The sequence below is a fragment of the Protopterus annectens genome, chromosome 12.part0 (assembly GCF_019279795.1).
Source record: "Protopterus annectens isolate FY-2018-M chromosome 12.part0, PAN1.0, whole genome shotgun sequence".
Classification (NCBI taxonomy): Eukaryota; Metazoa; Chordata; order Ceratodontiformes; family Protopteridae; genus Protopterus; species Protopterus annectens.
Genome location: NC_056746.1, coordinates 1,348,782,156 through 1,348,806,084, shown reverse-complemented (window position 1 = coordinate 1,348,806,084; position 23,929 = coordinate 1,348,782,156). Strand labels below are relative to the sequence as shown.

The 23,929-nt window shown below is 42.2% G+C and overlaps 1 protein-coding gene across 2 annotated transcripts in view; it reads right to left on the bottom strand.

Annotated features, from left to right (window-relative positions):
• COL9A3 (collagen type IX alpha 3 chain) overlaps window positions 1-23,929 on the bottom strand; it is a 727,303-nt gene that overhangs the window by 270,586 nt on the left and 432,788 nt on the right. For both annotated transcript variants that reach the window (XM_044090399.1, XM_044090400.1), the window contains exons 23-24: window positions 22,632-22,685; window positions 21,119-21,190 (exon numbers count right to left, since the gene is read on the bottom strand). In XM_044090399.1, the coding sequence (XP_043946334.1) occupies window positions 21,119-21,190; window positions 22,632-22,685 (126 nt within the window). The remainder of the gene's footprint in view (window positions 1-21,118; window positions 21,191-22,631; window positions 22,686-23,929) is intronic.

Below are 23,929 nucleotides of genomic sequence, written 5' to 3'. Positions count from 1 at the left end.
AAGAAAAATAAGAACATGGAAGTCTCAACCAACAGCTGTGTAAGGAGAGCTGCCTAAGAGCCAACTCTGCAAACCAGAGTAGGGTAAGAACCAGTGTTGCTCTGCAAAAGGGGATTCTTCTTTTCCCCAAAGTGGAGTTTCCTTTGGGATAATTAAGTATGAAGGAACAGCAGGAAAACCACCTGTAAGGGGAGCCAGATAGCTCTGTGCAAATGTTGATTTGTACTATTGTCTAGAAATGGCATTTGCACAAGTGTGCTCAGCATCCCTCTTTAGACCCCAAGGAGTTGTGGCAAAAAATGTAGCTCCTCAGCTAATTAGGCAACATAGTAATAATAAAGGCAAACTGGTGGAGCCAAGAGAATTGCAACAAAACACTGAATTCGAGTGGTTAATAAAGGAAGGTGTGAGCTGGAAATAAGCACTTGTAGATAGAGGTGGAGAACTGGGTAACTACAGCAGAGCTAGTAAGGCAGACTGCTAGGAAGGTGCTTGGTGTGACATCTGGACAGAGGGAGGAGGACAAGGAGACATGGTGGTGGAATGAGAAAGTACAGGAGAGTATACAGAGGAAGGGGCTGGCAAAGAAGAAGTGGGATTGTCAAAGAGATGAAGAAAGCAGACATGAGTATAAGGAGATGAGGCGCATGGCAAAGAGAGAGGTGGCGAAGGCTAAGGATAAGGCATATAGAGAGTTGTATGAGAGATTGGACACTAAAGAGGGAGAAAAGGACCTGTACCGAGCTAGACAGAGGGACAGAGCTGGGAAAGATGTGCAGCAGGTAAGGGTGATAAAGGACAGTGAGGGAAACATACTCACAAGTGAGGAGAGTGTGTTGAGTAGATGGAAAGAGTACTTTCAAGGGCTGATGAATGAAGAGAATGAGAAAAGGTTGGATGATGTGGGGATAGTGAATCAGGAAGTGAAGCAGATTAGCAAGGAAGAAGTAAGGACAGCTATGAAGAATGGAAAGGCTGTTGGCCCAGATGACATACCAGTGGAAGCATGGAGGTGCTTAGGAGAAATGGCAGTGGAATTTTTAACCAGATTGTTTAATGAAATTTTGGAAAGTCAGAGGATGCCTGATGAGTGGAGAAAAAGTGTTTTGGTACCTATCTTTAAGAATAAGGGTGACGTGCAGAGCTGCAGTAACTACAGAGGGATAAAACTGATCAGTCACAGCTTGAAGTTATGGGAAAGAGTAGTGGAAGCTAGGTTAAGAAGGGAGATGATGATGTATGGTTTCATGCCAGGAAAGAGCACTACAGATGCAATATTTGCTCAGAGTGTTGTTGGAGAAATACAGAGAAGGTCAGAAGGAGTTGCATTGTGTCTTTGTGGACTTGGAGAAAGCATATGACAGGGTGCCTAGAGAGGAGTTGTGGTACTGTATGAGGAAGTCGGGAGTGGCAGAGAAGTATGTAAGAGTGGTACAGGATATGTACAAGGGTAATGGGACATTGGTGAGGACTGCGGTTGGAGTGACAGATACATTTAAGGTGGAGGTGGGTTTACATCAAGGATCAGCTCTGAGCCCTTTCTTATTTGCAGTGGTGACGGACAGGTTGACAGATGAGATTAGACAGGAGGCCCTGTGGACTATGATGTTTGCAGATGACATTGTGATATGTAGTGAGAGTAGGGACCAGGTTGAGGAGACCCTGGAGAGGTGGAGATATGCTTTGTAGAGGAGAGGAATGAAGGTCAGCAGGGCTAAAACAGTATATGTGTGTAAATGAGAGGGAGGGTACAGGAATGGTGAGGATGCAGGGAGTAGAGTTGGTAAAGGTGGATGAGTTTAAGTACTTTGGATCAACAGTTCAGAGTAATGGTGAGTGTGGAAGAGAGGTGAAGAAGAGAGTACAGGCAGGGTGGAATGGGTGGAGAAGAGTGTCAGGAGTGTTTTGTGACAGACTGGTACCAATAAGAGTGAAAGGGAAGGTCTACAAGAGGGTAGTGAGACCAGCTATGTTATATGGGTTGGAGATTGTAGCACTGTCGAAAAGGCAGGAATCAGAGTTGGATGTGGCAGAGTTAAAGATGTTAAGGTTTGCACTGGGTGTCACTAGGATGGACAGGATTAGGAATCAGTATATTAGAGGGTCAGCTCAGATTGGACAGTTTGGAGACAAAGCAAGAGAGGCGAGATTGCGTTCTGGGTATATTGGGAAAATTATGCTAAGGATGAAGCTGCCAGGTAAGAGGAAAAGAGGAAGGCCTAAGATGAGGTTTATGGATGTGGTGAGAGAGGACATGCAGGCGGTTGGTGTGAAAGAGCATGATGCAGAGGACAGGAAGAAATGGAAACAGATGATCTGCTGTGGCGAGCCCTAACGGGAACAGCCGAAAGAAGGTGATGATGAGATAGAGGTGGAGATCTGTGAAGTAATAAAACAGGCATGGCCAAAAGAATGAAGCACCCAAGGCTTTGGGGGAAATCAGGGGTATGAGGGGTGAGGGAAAAGAGGATAAAATAACTATTCAATGTGGCCAGAAAGCTAGCAGCTAAGGTCATTAGTCAGAGCAAAGCAGCCAGAGAAAGAGTGCATCTGAACTTCAGCAAGGTCTTTGACAATGTGACTTGCAGGAAATTGGTATGAAAAGCTTGTATCAAAGGGTTGGGTTCCAAAATGAGGAGGCAGACAGGAAAATGAACAGCTTAAAGCCAGCATAGGATGTCATTTTGGGGGGAGTAGGCAAAAGACTACTACAGTGTCACAAAGTTCCACTGTGGGACCAATATTGTGTAGCATATTTGACTTCCAGGATGGCTGCACATTGAGTAACAACTTAATTCCAGCTTTCCCAGTGTGAAAATAGAAACCTAGCAGAGAAAGCCAGTGGACCTATACTTCTGGGTAAACTTCAGTAAATGGCTAGTAAGTGCACTGCCTGGATGCCAGGAAAAAAGAAAGAGAACCTGAAGGAAAATCATCTACAAAAGGTGAGGAAAAAACTCTGACTGGGAAAACTGCTGCAGCTGTTCAGCAAAAATAAGTGCAAGCTTCAGACATGACTTCCAGTAAACTACAGGAATGTATAAGACAACTGCACACCGACCTTATTAAAATAAACAAAACACTAATGGAGTACATCAACACAAAAGAAACGGTTGGAAAAACTGAAAGAAGATTTAAACATATATTCAGGTGAGGTGATAAAACTGCAAAATTCAGTAGATGGAATGAAAAAAAGGCTGACTGAATATGAGACTGCACTGCGGTGGTGGTGCTGCGGTAGTGTCGCCTCACAGTAAGACGTCCTGTTCTATTCTCAGCTAGAGCGTCTTCTGCGTGGAGACGTGTGTGAATGGGCGTACCTTCGTTGAAGGTTGTGCGTCAGGACCGGCAACTCGGCACGTACAAATCTACTGCCAATCATTAGTGGACTGGAGTTCCGCTGTGGCGACCCCTAACCAGGAAAAAGCCGAAAGACACAACAACAAGAAGAGATGCTTCAAAAAATAATAAAAATATAGGACAGAGCACTTAGGGAAAACCTGAGATTTTCTGCTTTACTAAAGAAGTTGGAAGGAACAGACTGTATTAATTTTATGAAAGCAAAAAATAAGCAACTGGACTGGTATTCCACAACAGGAATTGTTAACTGAAAGGGCACATTGTTTGTATGCTCCAAACCTCCCTATGAGAAAGCAACCTAGACCTTTAATAGTAAAGATACAATCTTACCAACACAGAAGGAGTTGATTCTGATAAAACTGTGGCAGAAGGACAAAGTACTAAAAGTGGAGACAACAGAGTGTTTGTGGAGAGTGACTATTCATTGTACACCAGGCAGAAGAGGAGTAAATTGATTCCATTATTCAGGGAATGTCAAACAGCAGGCATGAGATTCAAATGCTTTACCCAGCTATCTTCAAAATATTTTTCCCCTGGAGGGACAACATCATTTTTTGATGGAAGTACATGCTAAGGAGGAAATACAAAAGTATGTCCAACAAAAAGTCAGCTGTGGAACAGGAGTCTGTTTCTTGTTGTTCTGGTAATAAAGAACACAGAGAGACTATGCCAGTGAAAACTTTTCCAATGTTTCAATGGAAAATGCTTCACAGAAGGAAAAAAAAAAACATAAGTCGACTAGAGTTATGTTCAAAATGAAGGAGAGACAGGATTTGGGAGACGGATATAAACAGAAACAATACCAGTAACTTGGAAATTGACAAATGTGGGATTAGAAAGTTATAATTATATTTGTGAAACATGACAGAACAAGCAAATCTGAAAATACTGGACTTTGTTAAACTTTTAGGGGACTCTAAAGCATATGCGCTACTTTGTGTCATTAATGTTCAGAAAAATACTTAGGAGGGGTAAGAGGAGGGAGAAAGTTAACTACAAGTAAAGCAATTTTTTTCTTAATGGTACTGTTTTTATAGTGCAAGATTTTCTTTGCATGCTATAAAGTAAAGTTTTCTCAGTTATTTTTAAGTGTAATGGAGACACAAATGTAAATAGGTGCTCCTGTTTTTTTTTTCTTTTTCTTTCTCCCTTCCCTCTTTCACCTGGCACAGTTTTAAGAAATGTAGGCACTAAGATGTAAAAATAAAAATCTGGTTTGGTTAAAAGATTATGACAAAAGAAAAATGTATGCTTTTTCTCATTCTTGCACAGGGAATGGGAGTAGAGTGATCTTGAAACAAGTTTTAAGAGAAAGCAGGTACATGAAAAAGAATATTGAATATTATACCATGATCCCCCCAAAACGTGCATGCTGATTGGCCAGCGTGCCCGTTGTAAATCGAGTTATACTAATGGAAAAAGGTCCGGTCGCCCGGACTTTTTTCCATTAGTATAACTCGTTTTTTTAAAACACTGTCTCGCTATGTTAAATGGGTTTAACATAGCGAGACAGCTTTAAAATAAGCAACGGAGATTGCATTTAACATAGCGAGGCAGTGTTTTAAAAAAAGCAACGGAGAAAGCAAGATCTCCGTTGCTTTTTTTTAGTGTCTCGCTATCTTAAATGAGTTTAACATAGCGAGACAGTTTTAAAATAAGCAACGGACATCTTCATTTACTTTTCTTGAGTGATTCTGCTTCTCTACCCTACATACCATCTTGGTATTCTTGTTACCATTGTTGGTAACCTTCCCTTCTCCCTCTACTTTTTAAGGTAACCTTTTTATATTACCATTGTTGGTATTCCTCCTTTTCCTCTACCAATCTTAGTATTTCTCTCTACCATCATTGGTAGAATTTCCATCTTGTGTGTGTGTGTGTGTGTGTGTGTGTCAGCCCTTTCATTTGTGACTTTCTGTTCTTCACAAAATGGCAGAAAAACAAAGGGACACTTCAGGTTTCAAACAGTGCCAAGACTGTGGTCAAAAGATGCCTAATTCAGATGGGCATCTTTCATGTGTATACTGTTTGGGTGCACTGTTCTATCTGCAAGGCCTTCAGCACCAGACCCTTAGTAGAAAGATGAAACAAGTTGATATTAAAAGGACTGTTAATCTTCTTTCGAAGAACCCCAAGTCAGAACCTACCTCATCTAAATCTGACCAAACTAAAAAGATAAGTCATTCGGTACCAAGTTCTCCTATGGCACCGGAGATAGACTTAGAGACACAAATCTTCAGTTCTGTCAGCTTCCTTGGAACTGAAGAGTAAGGTTTCAAAATTGAGAGAATGAGAATCTTCGGCACCAGCAACTTTGGCACAATCGGAACCAAGAGCTTCAGTGCAGATGTTGGCACCAGCCTCCTTAATTTCTCAGTCGGTACCGACTTCACCATCTGCACCATAGCAGACTATACCCACCCCTTCGGTGACAAAGTCAGAGCCATTTTTGGTTCCTAGGACAAGGTGTTCCCCTTCTATAGACCCTTTTGTGGGTCAACATCCCAGTCCATTTTTGGAAAGGCCAGAATCCTTTTCGAGGATGTCTGTCTGATCTTCAAGGAGTCTTTCTGAGGTAGACATTGTGAGATTAGTGGATCAGCTTTTGGTGGCCAGGCGTCTTCCTGCCCTCTTTCAGACCTCTCTCCCCTCTGGAGTTGGGTTTTTTCTCCTAAGACTCCTCCGGATTTTCATCCTCTGATCTCCTCGGGAGGCTTAGAGCCTTCCACTTTGATTCCCCAGTTCCAGCTGCCCTTGTGCCAACAGGCACTCCCTCTTTGGCTCCAGGAAATACTCTGATATCTTTGTCTCCCTCGGAACCAGTAGATTCTCGGGGCTGTAGCTCAGCTGTCAGTTCTGAGGGTTATGGATCAGTTCCTGCTTTTTTTCTCAGAGTTGCCCTTGGTTCTCAGAGCCCTGACAGTTATGCTCTCTTCCCTGGCTCCTGCTTTGGATGGTGGTCCTTCGGAGCAGGATGTGACCTTGGTTCCCAGGTTATCTTTCTTGGTTCCAGGCTCCCATCCCCCTTCATGGGGGCCTGCCTTCCAAATTATGGAGAGGGCATTAGACTTTGCAGGCTCTCAGCTGGTCCCTCCTGTGTCGGTGTGTGATATGTCTATACCTTCTGGTCCGGAGCTGCCACTATCTCTCATGTCAGAACAGTGAGCACGGAAGCTACAAGTTACCCGTGTACAGGGCCCCTCCTCTTTGGAATCTTCCTCAGAGATTCCCACTGAGGAACCACCCCAAAAGAAGATGTGCAAGAGGAAGCGCTTAGATTCCCTGGAGGAATCTGTCACAGAAGACACAGACTTCGATGAGTGGGAGGGTCCCCCCCTTCACCCCCTGAAGATGTCTCCTTTGGAGACATCCTGGAGATCCTAAAACAGTCTCCTTCTCTGGACAACTCTATCAGCACTCCTGAAGGGAGGTCTGATTGCTTTCCTCTGGAAGCAGTTGAGGGAAGACTTTTACTGCACCCAGACAGCCTGGTGACTAATAACTTCCGATACTTGGGTGCAGAGAATCATTACCAGAGGTTATCATATCCCCTTTATTCTTTTCCCAAGCTCACAAAGAAGAGTCCCCAATACTCCACCCAATCAGAGGGACTAAGCAGCCTTGCAGATTCAAAGGCTGCTAGAAAAAAAGTCATCCAAGAAGTCCCACCAGACCAGACAGGATCCAGATTTTACTTAAGGTTCTTTTTAGTGCCAAAAAGACACGGGACTGGAGACCAATACGGGATCTCAGCCTTCTGAACAAGTTTGTTCAGCAAACAAAATTCCAGATGGTCACAGTACAGTCTATACTTCCCTTCCTAGAGGAACATGATTGGATGTGCTCTGTAGACCTTCAAGATGCGTATTATCACATAAAAGTGGACAAATGATCCAGAAGGTTTCTCCGCTTTCGGCTAGAAGCCAGTCATTTCCAGTTCAGAGTGCTGACCTTTGGTCTCACCAAAGCCCCCAGGGTGTTCACCAAATGCATGGCAGTAGCCACAGCTCACCTTAGACTACACGGTTTCCTTACTTAGACAACTGACTCCACACCACCCCCTCCAGGCATCTACTGCTTCAAGCCACACATTTCATCCTGCATCTTTTCGACTCTTTGGGCATAACGGTCAACAGAAAAATCCCAGCCGACTCCAACATAAGACCTAGAGTTTATAGGAGCTCATATCAATACAATATCTTGTGTAGCTTCTCTCCCTCTTCACAGACTACAAAGGATAAGGTCTCAAGTACAATGTATTCTATCCAAAGACAAGGTTCACACTGATGTTCATCGTGTTTCACTGTTGCAGTCATGACTGTAGGGTTCTCCCCTGTCATGACTGTAGGGTTCTCCCCTGCCGGCAGGCAGTCCTCGGTCGGCCAGAATCCCAAAGTCTGGGTCCGGTGTCGGCTGCTCAGCCATGCTCCCTGACGTCAGAGCGCCAGGAGTACAAAGCTGGCAGCCGACGCCATGTTCTCCAGTCTTTCTTGCCGTGTGGTGATAGCAGTTCGCAAGTGCCGGTTGGCTGACTCCTGACAATTTTTTCTAAACGTACTTCAGTCCGAAGACTTTCTTCTCCTACTCAAAGCTAAGTACCCCGTTGGGGAAACTTTTTTCTTGCTCCAGTCAGATGTCAGAAAAAGTTAATAATTGTATTTCATGTGGGAAGCAAATACCTCATAAGGATTTTCATTCTTACTGTATTCCTTGCTTAGGCCCTGACCACGACATAGCTAGTTGTCGGTTTTGTGCTAGATTTAATCAACGTACTATTAAACTAAGGTACGATTTTGCATTTCATTACTTCAGTAGGCGTTTTAATTACAAAATGTCGTCGGACACGCTACCAGAGTTCACAAACGACGCAAGGATAAAGACAGGCCTCCGAGGTCCAAATCAGACAATATTGTACAAGCAGAGCCAGCTTCAGGTTCAGCCGTCGTCAGTGAGGCGCTTTTGCAGCCCCTGTCATTGGCCATTTCGGAACCGATGGCCAAAACGGACTCCCACGAGGAGCCAACTAGGCCTTTGAATATTTCAGTTGCAGGACCTTCAGACAATGCTCCTTCAGATGGGTCCGGAGCCGCTGTGCAGGTACCGGCTTCCAAAGGGGTTTTCAGGCCTACTCAGCTTCTGATAAAGGCAAAGACAAAGGCAAAGACTCCTTCCAAATCAAAGATTACAGCCCAGGCCTCTTCTGATCCGGGACCCAAGTCTCAGAAACAGTTACTTAAGATGGTGGAGGACTTACTTACTATGATTAGGGGTTCACATCCCCCTCCAGATAAAAGGCCAAGGCAGGAATTGTATTATGACACCTCTGATCAGGCTTATGTTTCTTCAGTTTCTTCTTCTGACCAGGATTATTCTTTCCCTCCTTATGAGGATTCTGATGCTGAGGAATCCATTCCTTCAGCATCTCCCCCTGAGGATTTTTCTTTTGGGGAAACTTTACATGAAATGAGGGAACATTTTCACTGGGAAGGACAGGAGTACTCGGAATCTAAGAAGGGATTTTCTTCCTCTTCCCCAACATAGACCCCTGGCTAGCCCTCCTGTTTTGGATATTGTGGATGATGCTTTTTCGGAGGCTAACTTAACTCCTGACTCTTTTCCTCCAGCTCCTGTTAAGCCAGACAGATATAGGGTTCCTGATTCCCACCAGTTTTTATACAAGAATCCTACTGCTGATCCTGAAACCATTTCTCAGGGTCCTAAGGGGGTTAAGGCCGCTTCTGCTAAAAACCCCATTCCCACTGAGAAGGATTCCAGATCTTTAGAAAGATGGGGCAAAAAAGTGTACACTTCTGCAACTTTATCTATTAGGGCTTTAAACTGTCAATTTCATATGCTGAAATACCAGCAATTTCTTCTGTCTGTTTTGAAACAAAAGCTAACTTCCATTTCCGCTTGTGCAGATAAGGAATTACATGACTTAATGCATGCCACTGAACAAGTAGGGAAGCATGGTTTACACTGTGGTTTTGATGCCTTGGAGGCTTCTTGTAGGGCTGCTGCCTCTGGCACAGTCATTAGAAGGCATGCTTGGTTAAAGGAACAAAACTTGCCAGATCAAGTAAAAGCTGAGTTATTGGATGCTCCTGTTCAACATAATGTTTTGTTTGGATCTAAGGCTGAAGAGGTGATAAAGAAGATGGAGGACAAGGCAAAATCCATGCAAACGGTTAAAGATTTCTTACAAGTACAGCCACCCAGATTTAGTAGGAATTGGCCTACAAAAAATTGGTCCTTTCCCAATTCAGACAGGCCTCAGAGGGGTAGATAGAGACGCTCCCGAGGAAGGCCCCAAACGCAAGCCTCTTATAGACCAAGACAGTGGACTGCTTCCACTCCTAAGGGAGGAGAGGACAGATCGCAAGCTCATAGAAAACAGGCTCAATGACTCCCTCTGTTGGGCTGCAGGAACTTCTTGCCTGGAAGCCCCTCTCGGAGGAAAACTTTATTTTTTTCATCTAAATTGGACTCATATAACCCAAGACAAGTGGGTTCTGGATGTGGTTTCAAGAGGTTACAAATTCCATTTTCATACCGTACCAAGGCCAAGCGGATGGCCGGATCTACCAAAACATCAATGGTTAGAGGCCTTAAACCAGGTGGAAGCCCTCTTGGCTATGAAAGCCATAGAACTGGTTCCACTTTCAGAAATGGGACAAGGTTTTTACTCAAGGCTCTTTCTAGTCCCCAGAAAGCAAAATTCATGGAGACCCATTCTGGATCTGTCAGTCTTGAACATTTTTCTCGAGATACCAAAATTCAAGATGCTTACTCTACAGCAGCTACTTCCAATGCTGACCAAAAATGCATGGATGGTAACTTTGGATTTAAAGGAGGCTTATTTACACATTCCCATCAGGCAAGAGTGCAGAAAATACCTTAGGTTCAAGGCCGGATCGAGGCACTATCAATTCTCTGCGCTGCCCTTTGGGTTGTCTACTGCGCCCAGGGTCTTCACCAAATGCCTGGCTCCAGTAGTAGCTTATTGCAGACTCAAGGGAATTCAAATTTACCCTTATCTGGACGGCTACCTTATTCAGGAAGACAGCAAGGATGTCTTACTCCAGCATCTAGAATTTGTTCAAAAACTTCTCAAGTTCCTGGGATTCACTGTAAACATAAAAAAGTCAAATTTGACACCCTCACAACAGATAACTTTTCTGGGTGCTCTTCTAAACACAACAACCCAGATGGCATTTCTGACATATGAAAAACAATTACAGCTGGCTTCAACTTTCAAAACCTTGGCATCATTAACTCAGCTATCTGCAAGGAAATTCCTGCAGGCTTTGGGTTACATGGCCTCCTGCATCCTTCTCGTACCATATGCAAGACTACATATGAGGAAAATACAGTGGTACCTAAAAAGTGTATGGTCTCCGCATTGCCACAGTTTAGACTTACAGATCTCCGTCCTGCCTTGTCTTCAAAAGGAATTCCTTTGGTGGCCCAAGGCATGTACTCAAAACAAAGGGAAGGCCTTCAGTCTGCCTCCAGCCAGTCAGATACTAACCACGGAAGCTCTCGGATTATGCATGGGGAGCCCAATTGCAGGGCAACTGTCTGCAGGACCTTTGGACAAAGGATCAGAAGCACCTGCATATCAATTTAAAGGAAATGTTAGCCATTCAGAACGCTCTATTGGCCTTCAGGAATCTTTTACAACCAGGACAACTACTGATACGGACAGACAACACCACAGTTATGTGGTACATAAACAAGCAAGGGGGATCACATTCCTATCCCCTTTGCAGACTAGCCATGAATCTATGGAACACAGCTCTAGCTTACAAACTGGACCTTCAAGCTCAGTTTCTACCAGGGAAGCAAAACATCCTGGCAGACAGTCTGAGCAAGAACCTGTCAGACCCACACGAATGGATGCTGGACACCGAAATATTCAAGATGATTACAGCAGTCTGGGGATTTCCTCACATAGACCTCTTTGCATCCCACCTCAATCATCAACTACAGATTTGTTGCACAAGGACATTCGATGAACTAGCTTGGAAAGTGGATGCACTATCATTCAGTTGGAGAACCCTCTCGGGGTATGCCTTCCCGCCTCTACCTCTTCTTCCACGGGTGTTATTAAAGATCAAACAGGACAAGCCCAAGATGATAATTTTACTGGCCCCAAATTGGCCTCAACAGTTTTGGTACCCAACACTGAAAAACCTTTCTCTGGAGCCCCCTTGGGTTTTACCTCAGACTCCGAACCTTCTGTCCCAACACCAGGGTCAAGTTCTGCACTCCCATGTCAAAACTCTCAGCCTGGCTGCCTGGTTAATCTAGGGTCTATGATTCATTCTCTCCTAGTCAAGCAGGTTATGGATGTCATTTTAGAAGCCAGACGTCCAAGCACTGGAAAATCTTATGCAGGAAAATGGAAAAGATTTTGCACCTGGATGCAGGCTCAGGATTCGGATCCTCTTATTCCTAACATTCCTCTGATTTTACATCATCTGACAGACCTCTTACATAAGGGTCTTTCTTTTTCTTCCATAAAGATACATGCCTCTGCTATTTCTGCTCATTATAATACAGACCCTCCAATCTTTTCCCACCAGCTCATGAGACAGTTTCTCAGAGGAGCTAAGAACTTAAGGCCCCCTAGATATCCACCCATTCCTGCCTGGGATCTCAACTATGTTTTGGAAAAACTCACCTTACCTCCTTTTGAGCCTGCTGCCACATCTGACATCAAGTTTTTATCTTGGAAGACAGCCATCCTGTTAGCTCTGACCTCTGCCAGGAGAGTTTCGGAGTTGCAAGCTCTCATGGCTGTGGAACCTTATATTATTTTTCACCAAGACAGGGTGTCTTTAAGGACTAATCCTACTTTCATGCCTAAGGTGGTTTCCAAAGTGGCTTTAAATCAAACTGTTCACCTGCCAACTTTTTTCCCCAGTCCTCAAAATAGGGGGGAAAGGATCTTGCATTCCTTGGATGTACACAGACAACTACGTTTTTACCTGGACAGAACCAAGGACATCAGGAAATCAGAGCATTTGTTTGTTTCTTATGCTTCAAGTTCCCAAGGTAAAGCCATTTCAAAACAGACCATTTCTAAATGGATTGCTCATGAAATCAGATTTTGTTATTCACACCATGGAAAGCAAATCCCAGGGAGTATAAGGACTCACTCTACCAGAGCTGCTGCCACTTCAGCTGCCTTCCTCAGGGGAGTTCCTACCAAAGACATTTTGGAAGCTGCAACTTGGAGTTCAGTGCATACTTTTTCTAAGCACTACAATCTACCTCTCTACTCTAAGTCTAGGGCAGGCTTTGCTTCTGCAGTCTTGCAGGGCCTTTTAGCTGCCCCCTCTACTTTATGACCACCTCCCTTTTCTTCTGCTTTGGGATTCAACCCTACAGTCATGACTGCAACAGTGAAACACGATGAACATAGTACAGTTGTGTACACTTATCATAAATGTAGATGTTAGAGTGTCTTCACTGTTGCAGTCTGGGTTACCCTCCCTCCTGTCCCCTCTTATTTTTTCTTTTGTGTGGTTCCCTTCTTCACCCTTCTTCTGAGGTGTATTGGCAAAGGGTATGGGATTTTACTCATTTTGGAACATCTGACATCTGGGGCAAGGAAAACTGGAGAACATGGCTACCAGCTTTGTACTCCTGGCGCTCTGACGTCAAGGAGCATGGCTGAGCAGCCAACGCCGGACCCAGACTTTGGGATTCTGGCCGACAGAGGACTGCCTGCCGGCAGGGGAGAACCCTACAGTCATGACTGCAACAGTGAAGACACTCTAACATCTACATTTATGGTAAGTGTACACAACTGTACTTTCTTGTCCTCCAAGCATTGGGGTCTGTGGCAGCAACCATAACCTTAGTACCTCTGTCAGGATTTCACATGAGACTACTTCACTGGATCTTAGCTGCACAGTGGCTCATACTAACACATCCCATGACTTATCCCATTCTAATAACAAGTCACTGCAAGAAAGATTTATCCTGGTGGATGAAGTTAGAGGAAGCCATTTTGGGCTGCCCCTTCACTTCCTCTTAGCCCAAGGCCATAGTGACCACGGACACCTCCCAGATCGGGTGGGGGGGGGCATTATCTGGGAAGAACAGTCCAAGGCTCTTGGTCTCCACAAGAGGCCAATTTGCACATCAGTGTCCTGGAATTGAAGGCATTGCTCTTGGTGTTGCAAGAATTTCAATCTGCCCTCCCTCTGGGGACAGCTGCAATACAATCCGAAAACATATCAGTGGTATGGTACATCAACAAACAGGGTGGAACCAGATCTTACCCCCTATGCCAGAAAGCTCTCAGGATATGGCAATGGGTGATATCTTCCAACTGTTTTCTAGTTACAATGCTTATCCTGAGAAGTTCCAGTGTTATAGAGGACAAACTGAGCACAAGTGGTCTCTCAATCCCAAAGTGATGATGGAAAATTTTCCTTGTTGGGGCCAGTCCGAGTCCACAAGAGATGCTCTCTTTCTCAATTGGCCCTTGGGACATTTCCCCCCTTTCTCCTCATTCCAGTGTTCTTGAATAAACCAAAGGTTAAGAAGCAAAGTGATCCTTATTGCACCCCTTTGGCCCGGACAAGTCTGTTCCCCTTTCTTTGGCCTAACCTGATTCACTATCCTTGGATTCTGGACACAGTTCCAGACCTGCTGCCTCACCTGCAGGGATTGGTGCATCCCAACCTTCACAGTCTCAAACTGACAGCTTGGTTTCTCCAATTCCATTAATTGCAAGGCATAGTAATATAGCTTCCCCAGTACAAAGAATTATTCTGGCTTCTCATAAACCCCCCACTTTGCCTTAGCAAATGGAAGAGATTTTCAATTTGGGCCGGGACACATGATTTAGACCCATTTTGGCACCTGTTGACAAAGTTTTAGAATTTTTAGCTTTCCTCTTTGATCAAGAGCTTCTGCTTCCACAATTAAAGTTAAATTAGCGGCCATTTCTAATTTCCATAATGATTATTCTTTAATTTCCTATTGTTTAGGCAAAGTTTTTCTTAAAGGTGCCTTGCGTCTAAAGCTCCCATTCAAGAATCCTGTAGCTCCATGAGATTTGACCCTGGTTTTACAATTTTTGGTGCTCCTTCCCTTTGAACCAACAGCAACTTGCCATCTCAAATTTCTGTCATTGAAAAACTCTTTTTCTATTGGCCGTTACTTCTGCCAGGAGAGTTTCTGAAATTCAAGCATTGTGTGAAACATATCTGATTTTCATAAGGATAGGGTTTCATTGAGAACTAACCCTTCCTTTCTTCCTAAGGTGGTCTCAGACTCTAATATTAGTCAGACCATTGATTTGCCCGTTTTCTTCCCCAACTTCTCCAATAAAGGTGAATATTGCTTGCATTTAGTAATGTTCACAAACAAATATGTTTCTACCTTGACAGGAGCAAAGAATCTAGAAAATTGGACCAGTTATTTGTTTCCTTTTCAGGTTTATCTCTGGGAAACCTGTCTCAAAAGTTATCTTATCAAAATGGCTCAGAGTTTGTGTTACCTTCATTTACAATCCTAACAACCACAAGTTACCTGCGCCTGTTAAAGTGCATTCCACCAGATCTATAGCCATGTCAGCTGTTTTCCACTCCAGGGCATCCATGGAAGAAATATGTGCAGCCGCAGCATAGGCTACTCCCCATACCTTTATCACTCATTACAAATTGGATATGGTCTCCAGGGGAAGAGCATCCTTTGACTCTATGATTCTCAGGAATATCCTTTCATATACCTATTATTCCATGATACTTTGGCTGCAAACGCGATCTGACAACACAGAGAGGGACATTGTGGATAGTGTCTTAGCTCAAGAGTTGGCTGGAGCAAGCTGTATAACAGCTGAGCCGATAAGAACTGAGTCCCATTCATCAAGAATGAATAATGATCGACAACACAGATGGAACGTTATGGTAAGAATATAACTCCTTTTTTTAGGTTAACTCAAGTCTGTGAATGTGGCTGTCAGGAACATTTGTTCCTATTAAGAGGGCAAAACTTCAGTATTTGAAGATCTACACAGTTTTGTGTGTTAACAGATTTTAGAATTTTTGCAGTGGAAGCCTTGACCCCTTTGGGACCTTGAGAAATAGTTTCTGGGTCAGCAGCAGAGTTTTTATAAAGAAATGTATGTGACTCTGGAACCCTGTAATATCTGTCTGGCTTAACAAGTGCAGGGGGTAAAGAGTCAGGGGACAGGCCGGACTCTGAAAATACACCATCTACTATGTCTAAAACAGGAGGGATAGCAAGAGGCCTGTGCTGAGGTAGTAAAAAAAAATCTCTAAGCCTTTTCTTAGATTTTGAGTAGTCTTGGCTCTCCCAGTGGAAGTGCTCCCTCATGGTATGCAGGGTTTCCCCCAAAAGAAAAATCCTCAGGAGGGGAGGCTGAAGGGATAGATTCTTCCACATCGGAATCCTCATAGGGAGGGAGAGAGTATTCTTGGTCAGAAGAGGACCCAGAGGAAATGGAAACCTGATCTGAAGAATCATATTCTGTCTCTTGCCTAGGCCTCTTCTCATGAGGGGGATGGGAACCCCTGATCAAAGTAATTAGGTCTTCGGCCATTTTGAGCATCTGTTTTTTAGGCATGGAGGCCTGTCCATGGGCTTGCTGCATTTGTTTCTTTGTCTTTAGTGGTGCTTTAGTGTTTGCCTTTGGAGCTGTAGTCGGTTTTATATGTAACTGTGTAGGCCTGAAAACACCCTCAGAAGCAGATGCCTGCTCAGCGGTTCTGGACCCATCTGAGGGAATATTTTCCGACTGTCCAATACCTTGAGTTTCCAGAGGCCTAGCCTGCTCCCCGTGGGAGTCGGAAGTGGCCTGCGGCTCTGAGGTAGCGGGCGTCAGGGGCTGCGAAAACGCCTGACTGAGAACCGGCAACTGGCTTAGAAGAAGCCTCGTCAGTTTTGGACCTCGGATGCTTGTCCTTTTCCTTGCGTTTCTTGTGAATTGCGGTAGTCGGATGGTTATCTGACGACATCGTGTAATTAAATCTTCGGCCAAAGTAATGGAATGCAAAATCGTACCAACGCTTAATAGTGCGTTGGTTAAATCTAGCACAAAATCTGCAATTAGCTCTACATCGTGATCAGGGCCTAGGCAAGGAATACAATAAGAATGGAAGTCCTTATGAGGTATTTGCTTCCCACAAGAAATACAGTTATTAACTTTTTCTGACATCGGTCTGGAGCAAGAAAAAAGTTTCCCCAGCGGGGTACTTAGCTTTAAATGAAGACTTCGGATCTGAAATTCGAACATGGAAATTTCAGGAGTCGGCCGACCGGCACTTGCGAACTGCTTCTGGCACCGCGCGGCAAGAAAGACTGAAGAAAATGGCGTTGGCTGCATCTTTTATACCCCTGGCGCACTGACATCAGGGAAGAGGCGACAGCAACCGACGCCGGACCAAGACTTTGGAATTCAGGCCGACTGTGGGTAGCCTGCCAGCGGTATAACCCAAGAGTAATGACTGCAACAGTGAAACATGATGAACATCAACTGTACAAAAGATCAACCTGACAAATAGTGTATGCGTGTAATACAAAAGCTGGAACTAGACAGTGAATAAAAAGCTGTTATGCATAAAAGATGGGAATAATATCTTTTTAAGACAATGATAACTTCTGTAATGTCTTTAAATGACAATGGTCTCACAAAAAATGCAAAAAACAACGAGGAGTTAACTATATTAAAATGTATGCAAATAGCTATGCTACAGGAGAAGCACTTGGAAAGAACTGAACATGTGAATTTGATAACCGTTTTCTGGATGGTTATTCAGCGGAATACCTGGGGCAAAGGAAAAGACAAGTACTTATATTAATTGTAAGAGGAGCTCCAATAGCGATAGAAGAGGATAAAAAAAGATAATGGTAGATTTGTAATATTAAGAGGCTACTGACAAGGGAGGAGGATTACACTGGCATGTATTTATTTACCACTTAAAAGTGCTGTAATGGAGCTTACGAAAATTCTGGAAGAAATAATCAGCTTTCAGCAAGGAATATTACTTGTAGGTGGGAAATGGAATTTGATTTGCAACAGTGAAGATGTGTCTGCAGGGCTCAACGGAAAATATAACAGAGGAGTAGACTTCTGAAGAAATTTATGAAAATATTTGGTATGGAAGATGTGAATTTTGTACTAGGAGTTGAGTGAATTTTCATATTATTCAACAAGATACAAAAACTGGGCTAGGCTAGACAGAACTTACATTTCACAGGAACACGTGCATTTAACTGAAGGTCTTGATACATTCCTGATAACTATTTTAGATCATGCACCAGTAACTAAAACAAAAACGCAGGGTAATGAAATAAAAATGAGACACTAGCGCCTTTCCACCTATCTGTTGAAAAGAGAGGAATTTAAGGTGTGTAGTAGAAATTATCCAGGAGCTATTAGAAAAGATAGAAATTTCTTGTGAAAATATGGCTAGGGACTGGGATAAAATTAAAGTGGATTTTAAAAATAGGGTGGAGATAAAAGAAAGGGAGATATGGTTAAGAAGTAACAAGAATTATTTAGAGGGACTGACCAATGTTAAAAGTATTTAAAAATAAGGAGAATCCCACAGAACAAGAAGAGGAGCAACTGTAGAATGCTAAATTGAAAATAAGGGATTACCTCAATAATTTGCATGAGTTTAGACAAATTGCTGTTAAGCAACTCTGTTTTGATAATAACTCTAGAGCACAAACATTTTTAGCACAGTGACTCAGGCAACAGAAAGTAGAAAGGGCTGTCGCCAAGCTTAGGGAGCCTATAACAAGGATGGTAACGAGATCCTGTAAATTAGAAATATTTCGGAAATTCTATGAAAGTCTGTATAAAACATAGATGGAAATCAAGAAAAGGTACAAATGGAATTTTTTATGGAAGAATTAAATATGCCAAGGTTAGAGGTAGATGAGGCTCAATTACAAACATAGGAAGAGATTAGATAAAAATTGTGATGTATAACCAATCTACATTAAAGCCCCAGGAATAGATGGTATTCCTGTGGAAGTTTGGAAGCTAGGAGGGGAAAAAAATGATAAAGATCTGGAAGGTTTTGTTCAACAGTATTGTAAGAGGAGAAGTACCGACATCCTGGATGAAAGCGGCAGTAGCTATAATACCTAAAGAAGGTAAAGATCCATCAGTTCCAGCTTCATTCAGGCCCATTTGAATACTAAACCATGATTATAATGTGTTTATAATGGCTAAAAGAATGGCAAAAGTGATGCAAAAATTGATAGATATGGATCAATGTGGTTTGTGGCGGAGGCAAGCATTAACAAAACATTGATAATCCAGAGAGAAGCAAAATTTAAGAAAATACTACTGTTGTTGCTGGGTCTTGATGCAGAGAAAGCATTGAACAAAGTAAGCTATGAGTGTATGAGCAGGGCAATGGAAGCATTTGCATTCCCTGATAAAATTATAAGGTTGATTAGATGAATATATGAGGGATCACAGGTGAAAAATAAAGTGGGTGGGTTCCTGTCTGATAATTTCTGCTTCAGTAGAGGAACCAGACAGGGGTGTCCTTTTTCCCTTTATATGCATTATAATTAGAAGCATTGGCAAAGAAAATAAGGGACTTTAAAATTCACGGCTGTAATTGATATGGTAGTCCAGAAACGCTGCCTCCATTTGCAGACGATATTATTTTATACCTGACAAATACAGAACAGGACATTACAGTGTTGTGGAACATTTTGAGACCGTATCAGATCTTTTTGGGATACAAAAATTAAGCTAAAACAAAGGCAATAGTGTTAAATTATGTACCCACACACAAATTGGTTCAGGAATATTCATGTTTATGGGGGCATGATAAAATGAAATATTTAGGAGTATGCATTAAAAATAATTCTAGTGTAGCAGCTAAGGTTATGTGGGAAGAGACTCAGCAAAGGATAATAAAAAAAAATGAGAAATTGGAAGCTGTTATATGGATATGGATAGTAAGATACAAGCAGTTAAAATGTTTCTAGTTCCTTTAGTCTTATACACAGGTCTGGCATACTTTTATCAACCAGAGGAGAAGTTGTGGATTGCAGTAAAGGAGGGGAAGACTGCAAGAGTAAAATGGGATAAGATGCTTCTTCCAATAGAACAAGGTGGATTGGGATTGCGAGATTTGAGGGACTATTACAGAGCTACACAGTTAAGACTCCTTTTCATAGCACAAGCAGAAACCTATAATTCAAAGTGAAAGGGGGTGATGATGATGATGAAACAGGAGGGAGGCTCAAGAAACAAGGAGAGACTTGGACTTTGGATGCAGACCTTTAAGGAGAGTAATCATATGGAATACTGTATTTATAAAGTAGCAGAAAGTATTCTGTGAATGGAGAAAGGAGATTCTGCTGATAGGAATGTCTACAACTAGGGGTACAGACAGGCAAGAGGGGACTGGAATTTATTGGAGGAAAATTGGCAAAGGAAGCAAGGCATTGGGAGCAAATTAGAGAGGGAGGTAATAGAATGGGAAGACGCCCCGAATGTATTTGGACTGCAGGCTAGAGAATGCCTTCCCTATCAAGGATTGATATCCAAGTATAGGCAAAGAGAAAGAAATAAGGAGGTTGTAAGCAAAAAGATTAGTACTGGTAGAGTTTTTAGTTGAACCTGGAGCAGAAGCTGCCATTAAAAAGGAACAAGTAATGCACAATAACTATAAGAATCAATCAGAGGAGGTTAGAACGGATTGGGAAGAGAGACTGGATAATCAATTCACAAAGAAACAATGGGGGTTTTGTGTTTGTCTCCCAAATATGCAACAAAATCTAGAAGATTTAGGATTTTAACTTGGAAATGTTTACATAGATATTTTTATACTCCAACTAAAATAAGGGATTGCCTCGATAATATGCATGGCAGTTTTTTTTCATGTAGACAGCAGATGTTGGAGGTGTGATTGGGAAGAAAGGGGTAATTGGGAACATATTTTCTGGGAGTGTAATGAGTTGGTGGACTTTAAAGATTCCCTGCAGATGACTCTGTCAGAGATATTGGGTGAGCAAATTGGTGTAACTAGGGGAAATAATTTTTTGAGCTATGATACAGACTCGGAATTGCCTAGACATGGTAAGGCCTTGCTGAGTCTAATTATGGTGGCTGCCAAAAAGCAATTACTAGAAAATGGAAATTAAAGTGTAAACCAACTGTACTAGAATTAGTGAATAATATAGTAATAGAGAAATTATTTTGAGGGGTTCCTTTTCTCTCAGCATGCATCTACGTTCGTGGACTGTAGATCCCAGTCAAAATGTGTGTATTTTCAAAAGTAGCAGACTACATATCGAGAGAGGGATTCAAAAGTACCTGTGACATGCAGATGCATGGTAGGAATGCCATGTGATGGTAGTTGCTTAAAAATAAATGTGACACTTTCACAGATGCAATGGACAATAACTGATCAGTCTATTTGCATTTTCAGCAGTAACATTCTTTTCAAACTGGACAGTTTCTCTTTCTTCTCATCCATACTGATGAAACTCCTAGAAACACTGCAGTGGGAGTAGCAATATAAAATTCCATGCATTATACAGATGTGGGGTGACTTTTGCAAGAGAAAGTACATCCAGCAGAGATGATAGAATTAGTGTTTTGTGAAGCTGGGGAATTGATGTTTGCCTTGTTAAAGATTAACAGCACTGCTGAGTTTTAATGTTTGTGTACAAAACAAGATTTTTTTTCTAAGTCATACAGTCTAAAATAGGGACAGGAAAAAGAAAATGAACTCACCCTGTCTCCATATTCACCACGAAGTCCAGTAGGTCCTGGCATACCCGGATCACCCATAGCACCTTTGACTCCCTGAATGAGGGAAAAGATTGTGTTATTTAATAATAATATTTCCATCCATTCTGACGTGTTAACTGTGAGGGAAGATGAGTAGTTTTTTTCTGGAAGCTGTCCAACATAAGTTTATCTTGACCACATAATTTAATTTTAGAATACTTACAGTCTGGCCTCTTATTTTAAGGATCCAGATTACAGTCTCAGTACCACCCCCACCATGACACCTATATGTCAGGTTAACTGGCCTACTCTGGCTCACTTAGTCAAAGTTCTGATGGGCTCATCTTACTCATTTAGTTAACTAGATAGAAACTCTAAATCACTAGACACTAGGTCTGCAAGATTCTGTCTGCAGAAGTGTCTTCAATGGAGAAAGAGAACCTGGCCAGAATTTAACGTTCATTGGAACTTATTACTTCAACAAGATATGGTGTTCAGTTTAATGTCCTGTGCCAGAATGGTAACAAACAACTTCTGCAATACACTGAAAGTACTACAGAAATGTTTGGTAGGGTATCCCAAATGGCTCAGTTTGAGGCAGTGCCTATGGCTATTATGACTTTCAGGGTTAAACCAGGTGAGAAGTGTTATCCTGCAAGCCCTCCAACACCTTAGTGATCTACTGCTCCCAAGTTCAACATTATGGCCATTAGCTAGCAGCGTGTACATAGTTATGCTATACTAACATCCTCTAAAAATTTTGCTTTAATAAAAAACATGCCTTTAGATAAAAATTAAACACTTATGATGAAATCAGGATAGGTACGGTGCTAAATGGATATTACAAGGAACCCCATCTTATGGGCAAGTTTTCCTTTTAATTTAATCTGTTTATAAGTCAGTAGTGGAAAAACTGCTGTAGCTTAAAGTAAGAAAGTCATTTTATACAGCAAAGCATACAGGTTTTATGGCAGAAACAAGCATCTGATAAACATCACTCCAATTTTCCTACTAAGACGTATTTAAATACAGTGAGATCTAGTACTGCAACTGTTTCATCTTGTGTGCCTCTTAACAGCAACTTTATCGATTTCTGATCACTGCCATTAAATCCCCCGCTATGGTTTCCAAAGCCAGACACTATAGACATAAATTTCTTAAAAAAACACAACTTCATAGCAAAACATCAGACAGGTTATATTTATAAAGGGACATTTGAACAAAAAATTAAATTAAATGAGTAATTTAAAAATGTTTATACAGGAGAAGATATCTTGGTTAGAGAAGTTTCCAATAAACAGCTTAAATGGTCAAAAGTTAGTGCAAAGTGGTGACTTCATTAGAATGAATGTATTACTACTGGTTCATTAAATTCCCTAGCTTATTTTTTACAACAAATGTAATCACAGTTTGCAGGTCATCACATCTGAAACTTGGGTTATCCATTAGAATGACTATATTACTAATGAGTGAGGCAGATGCACGCATTGTACTCTAGGACCACTTTGTCACTTACCTGAAAACCTCTTACACCTGGGGCTCCAATGCCACCTTGAAGACCAATTGCACCCTAAAATGCAAACAGTAAATCATTATTTGACAAGTGGGGCACTCTACAGTGTTCTTAATACAACAGGTACACAGAAATCTTAGCAGGCTTTCAAGTTGCAAGACTGACGCATACAAAAAGGCATACTTATCTGTAATACATGAATGCTTACACACTAGTTCATTAAATTAGTGTAGCTTATTTTTAAAACAAATGTAACAGCAGATTGCATTTAGTCACATCTGAAACTTGTGTCACCCATTAGAATAGATGAATATTTTACTACTGATTCAAGCAGACATGCATTGTACTCTGTGACCTACACTTTTTAACAAGTCACACAGAAGAAGTAATTTAAAAAGGAAGCAAGGAAGAAATGTTAAGCACAGCTGTCACTAAAATGTGCAAACACTAATGTGCGACTTTTTTTTTCTATTCATATATCCTGATTCAGAGATTGGTGTATGTTAGAGAATTCCCCTTACTTCCATATACTGGAGTCTTGATATATGTAAGTCGGAGTCTAGGTGTGGGAGCACAGACCCCCACATTGAAAGTTGTATGGGAGGATGATGCCCCCTTGTAATACTCATTGTTTCAGTGTTCATTTCTTTTTTGTTAGTATCATCTCAGTGTTTGCACATTTGAGTGGCAAACACTGGTTGTGCAATGTTTAGTCATGTAGCCTAAAAAGCATGCTTTTTGTGAACCTGCCATAAAACGTTTTCATTTGTGCACTGCATATACCTACCTACATGCTTGTCAAGTTTCTGCTTTTGCATAAACCTGATGACTGAGCCAGTAGTTTTGTGTAATGGAGAGCTCCACTTCTTACCTACTGCTTTTCTCACAAAATTCAAATTGCAAATAAAAATGTGTGTGGCTAGGACAGCCACATGACTAGTCAATTTAGGTACTGAGGGGGGCTCAACTCAAATCATATTATCACTGGGCCCACGGTGCAAAGTGATAAAGCCATATGACTCGGACAAAACAGAATTAGCTGCTGTCTGAGACATTGAAGGAAGTCAACCATAAAGAGTGGCAACAGATGGCCAACAATAACTTCCCCCTCCAAGGAGAGGATGGCGGTGTCCTTGGTCCACTGTGAGATTAGAACTGGCTGAAGGCTAGTTGTCAAGTCAGGAAGCAGCATATGAGATTAGGTGTGTTCTGTACCCTGCCTAACAGTGCTTGCACCTTTGGTTGTAGTTAGCACGCGTGTGATGGTTTATATCATTACATCGAACTGTCAGTTCAGCGAA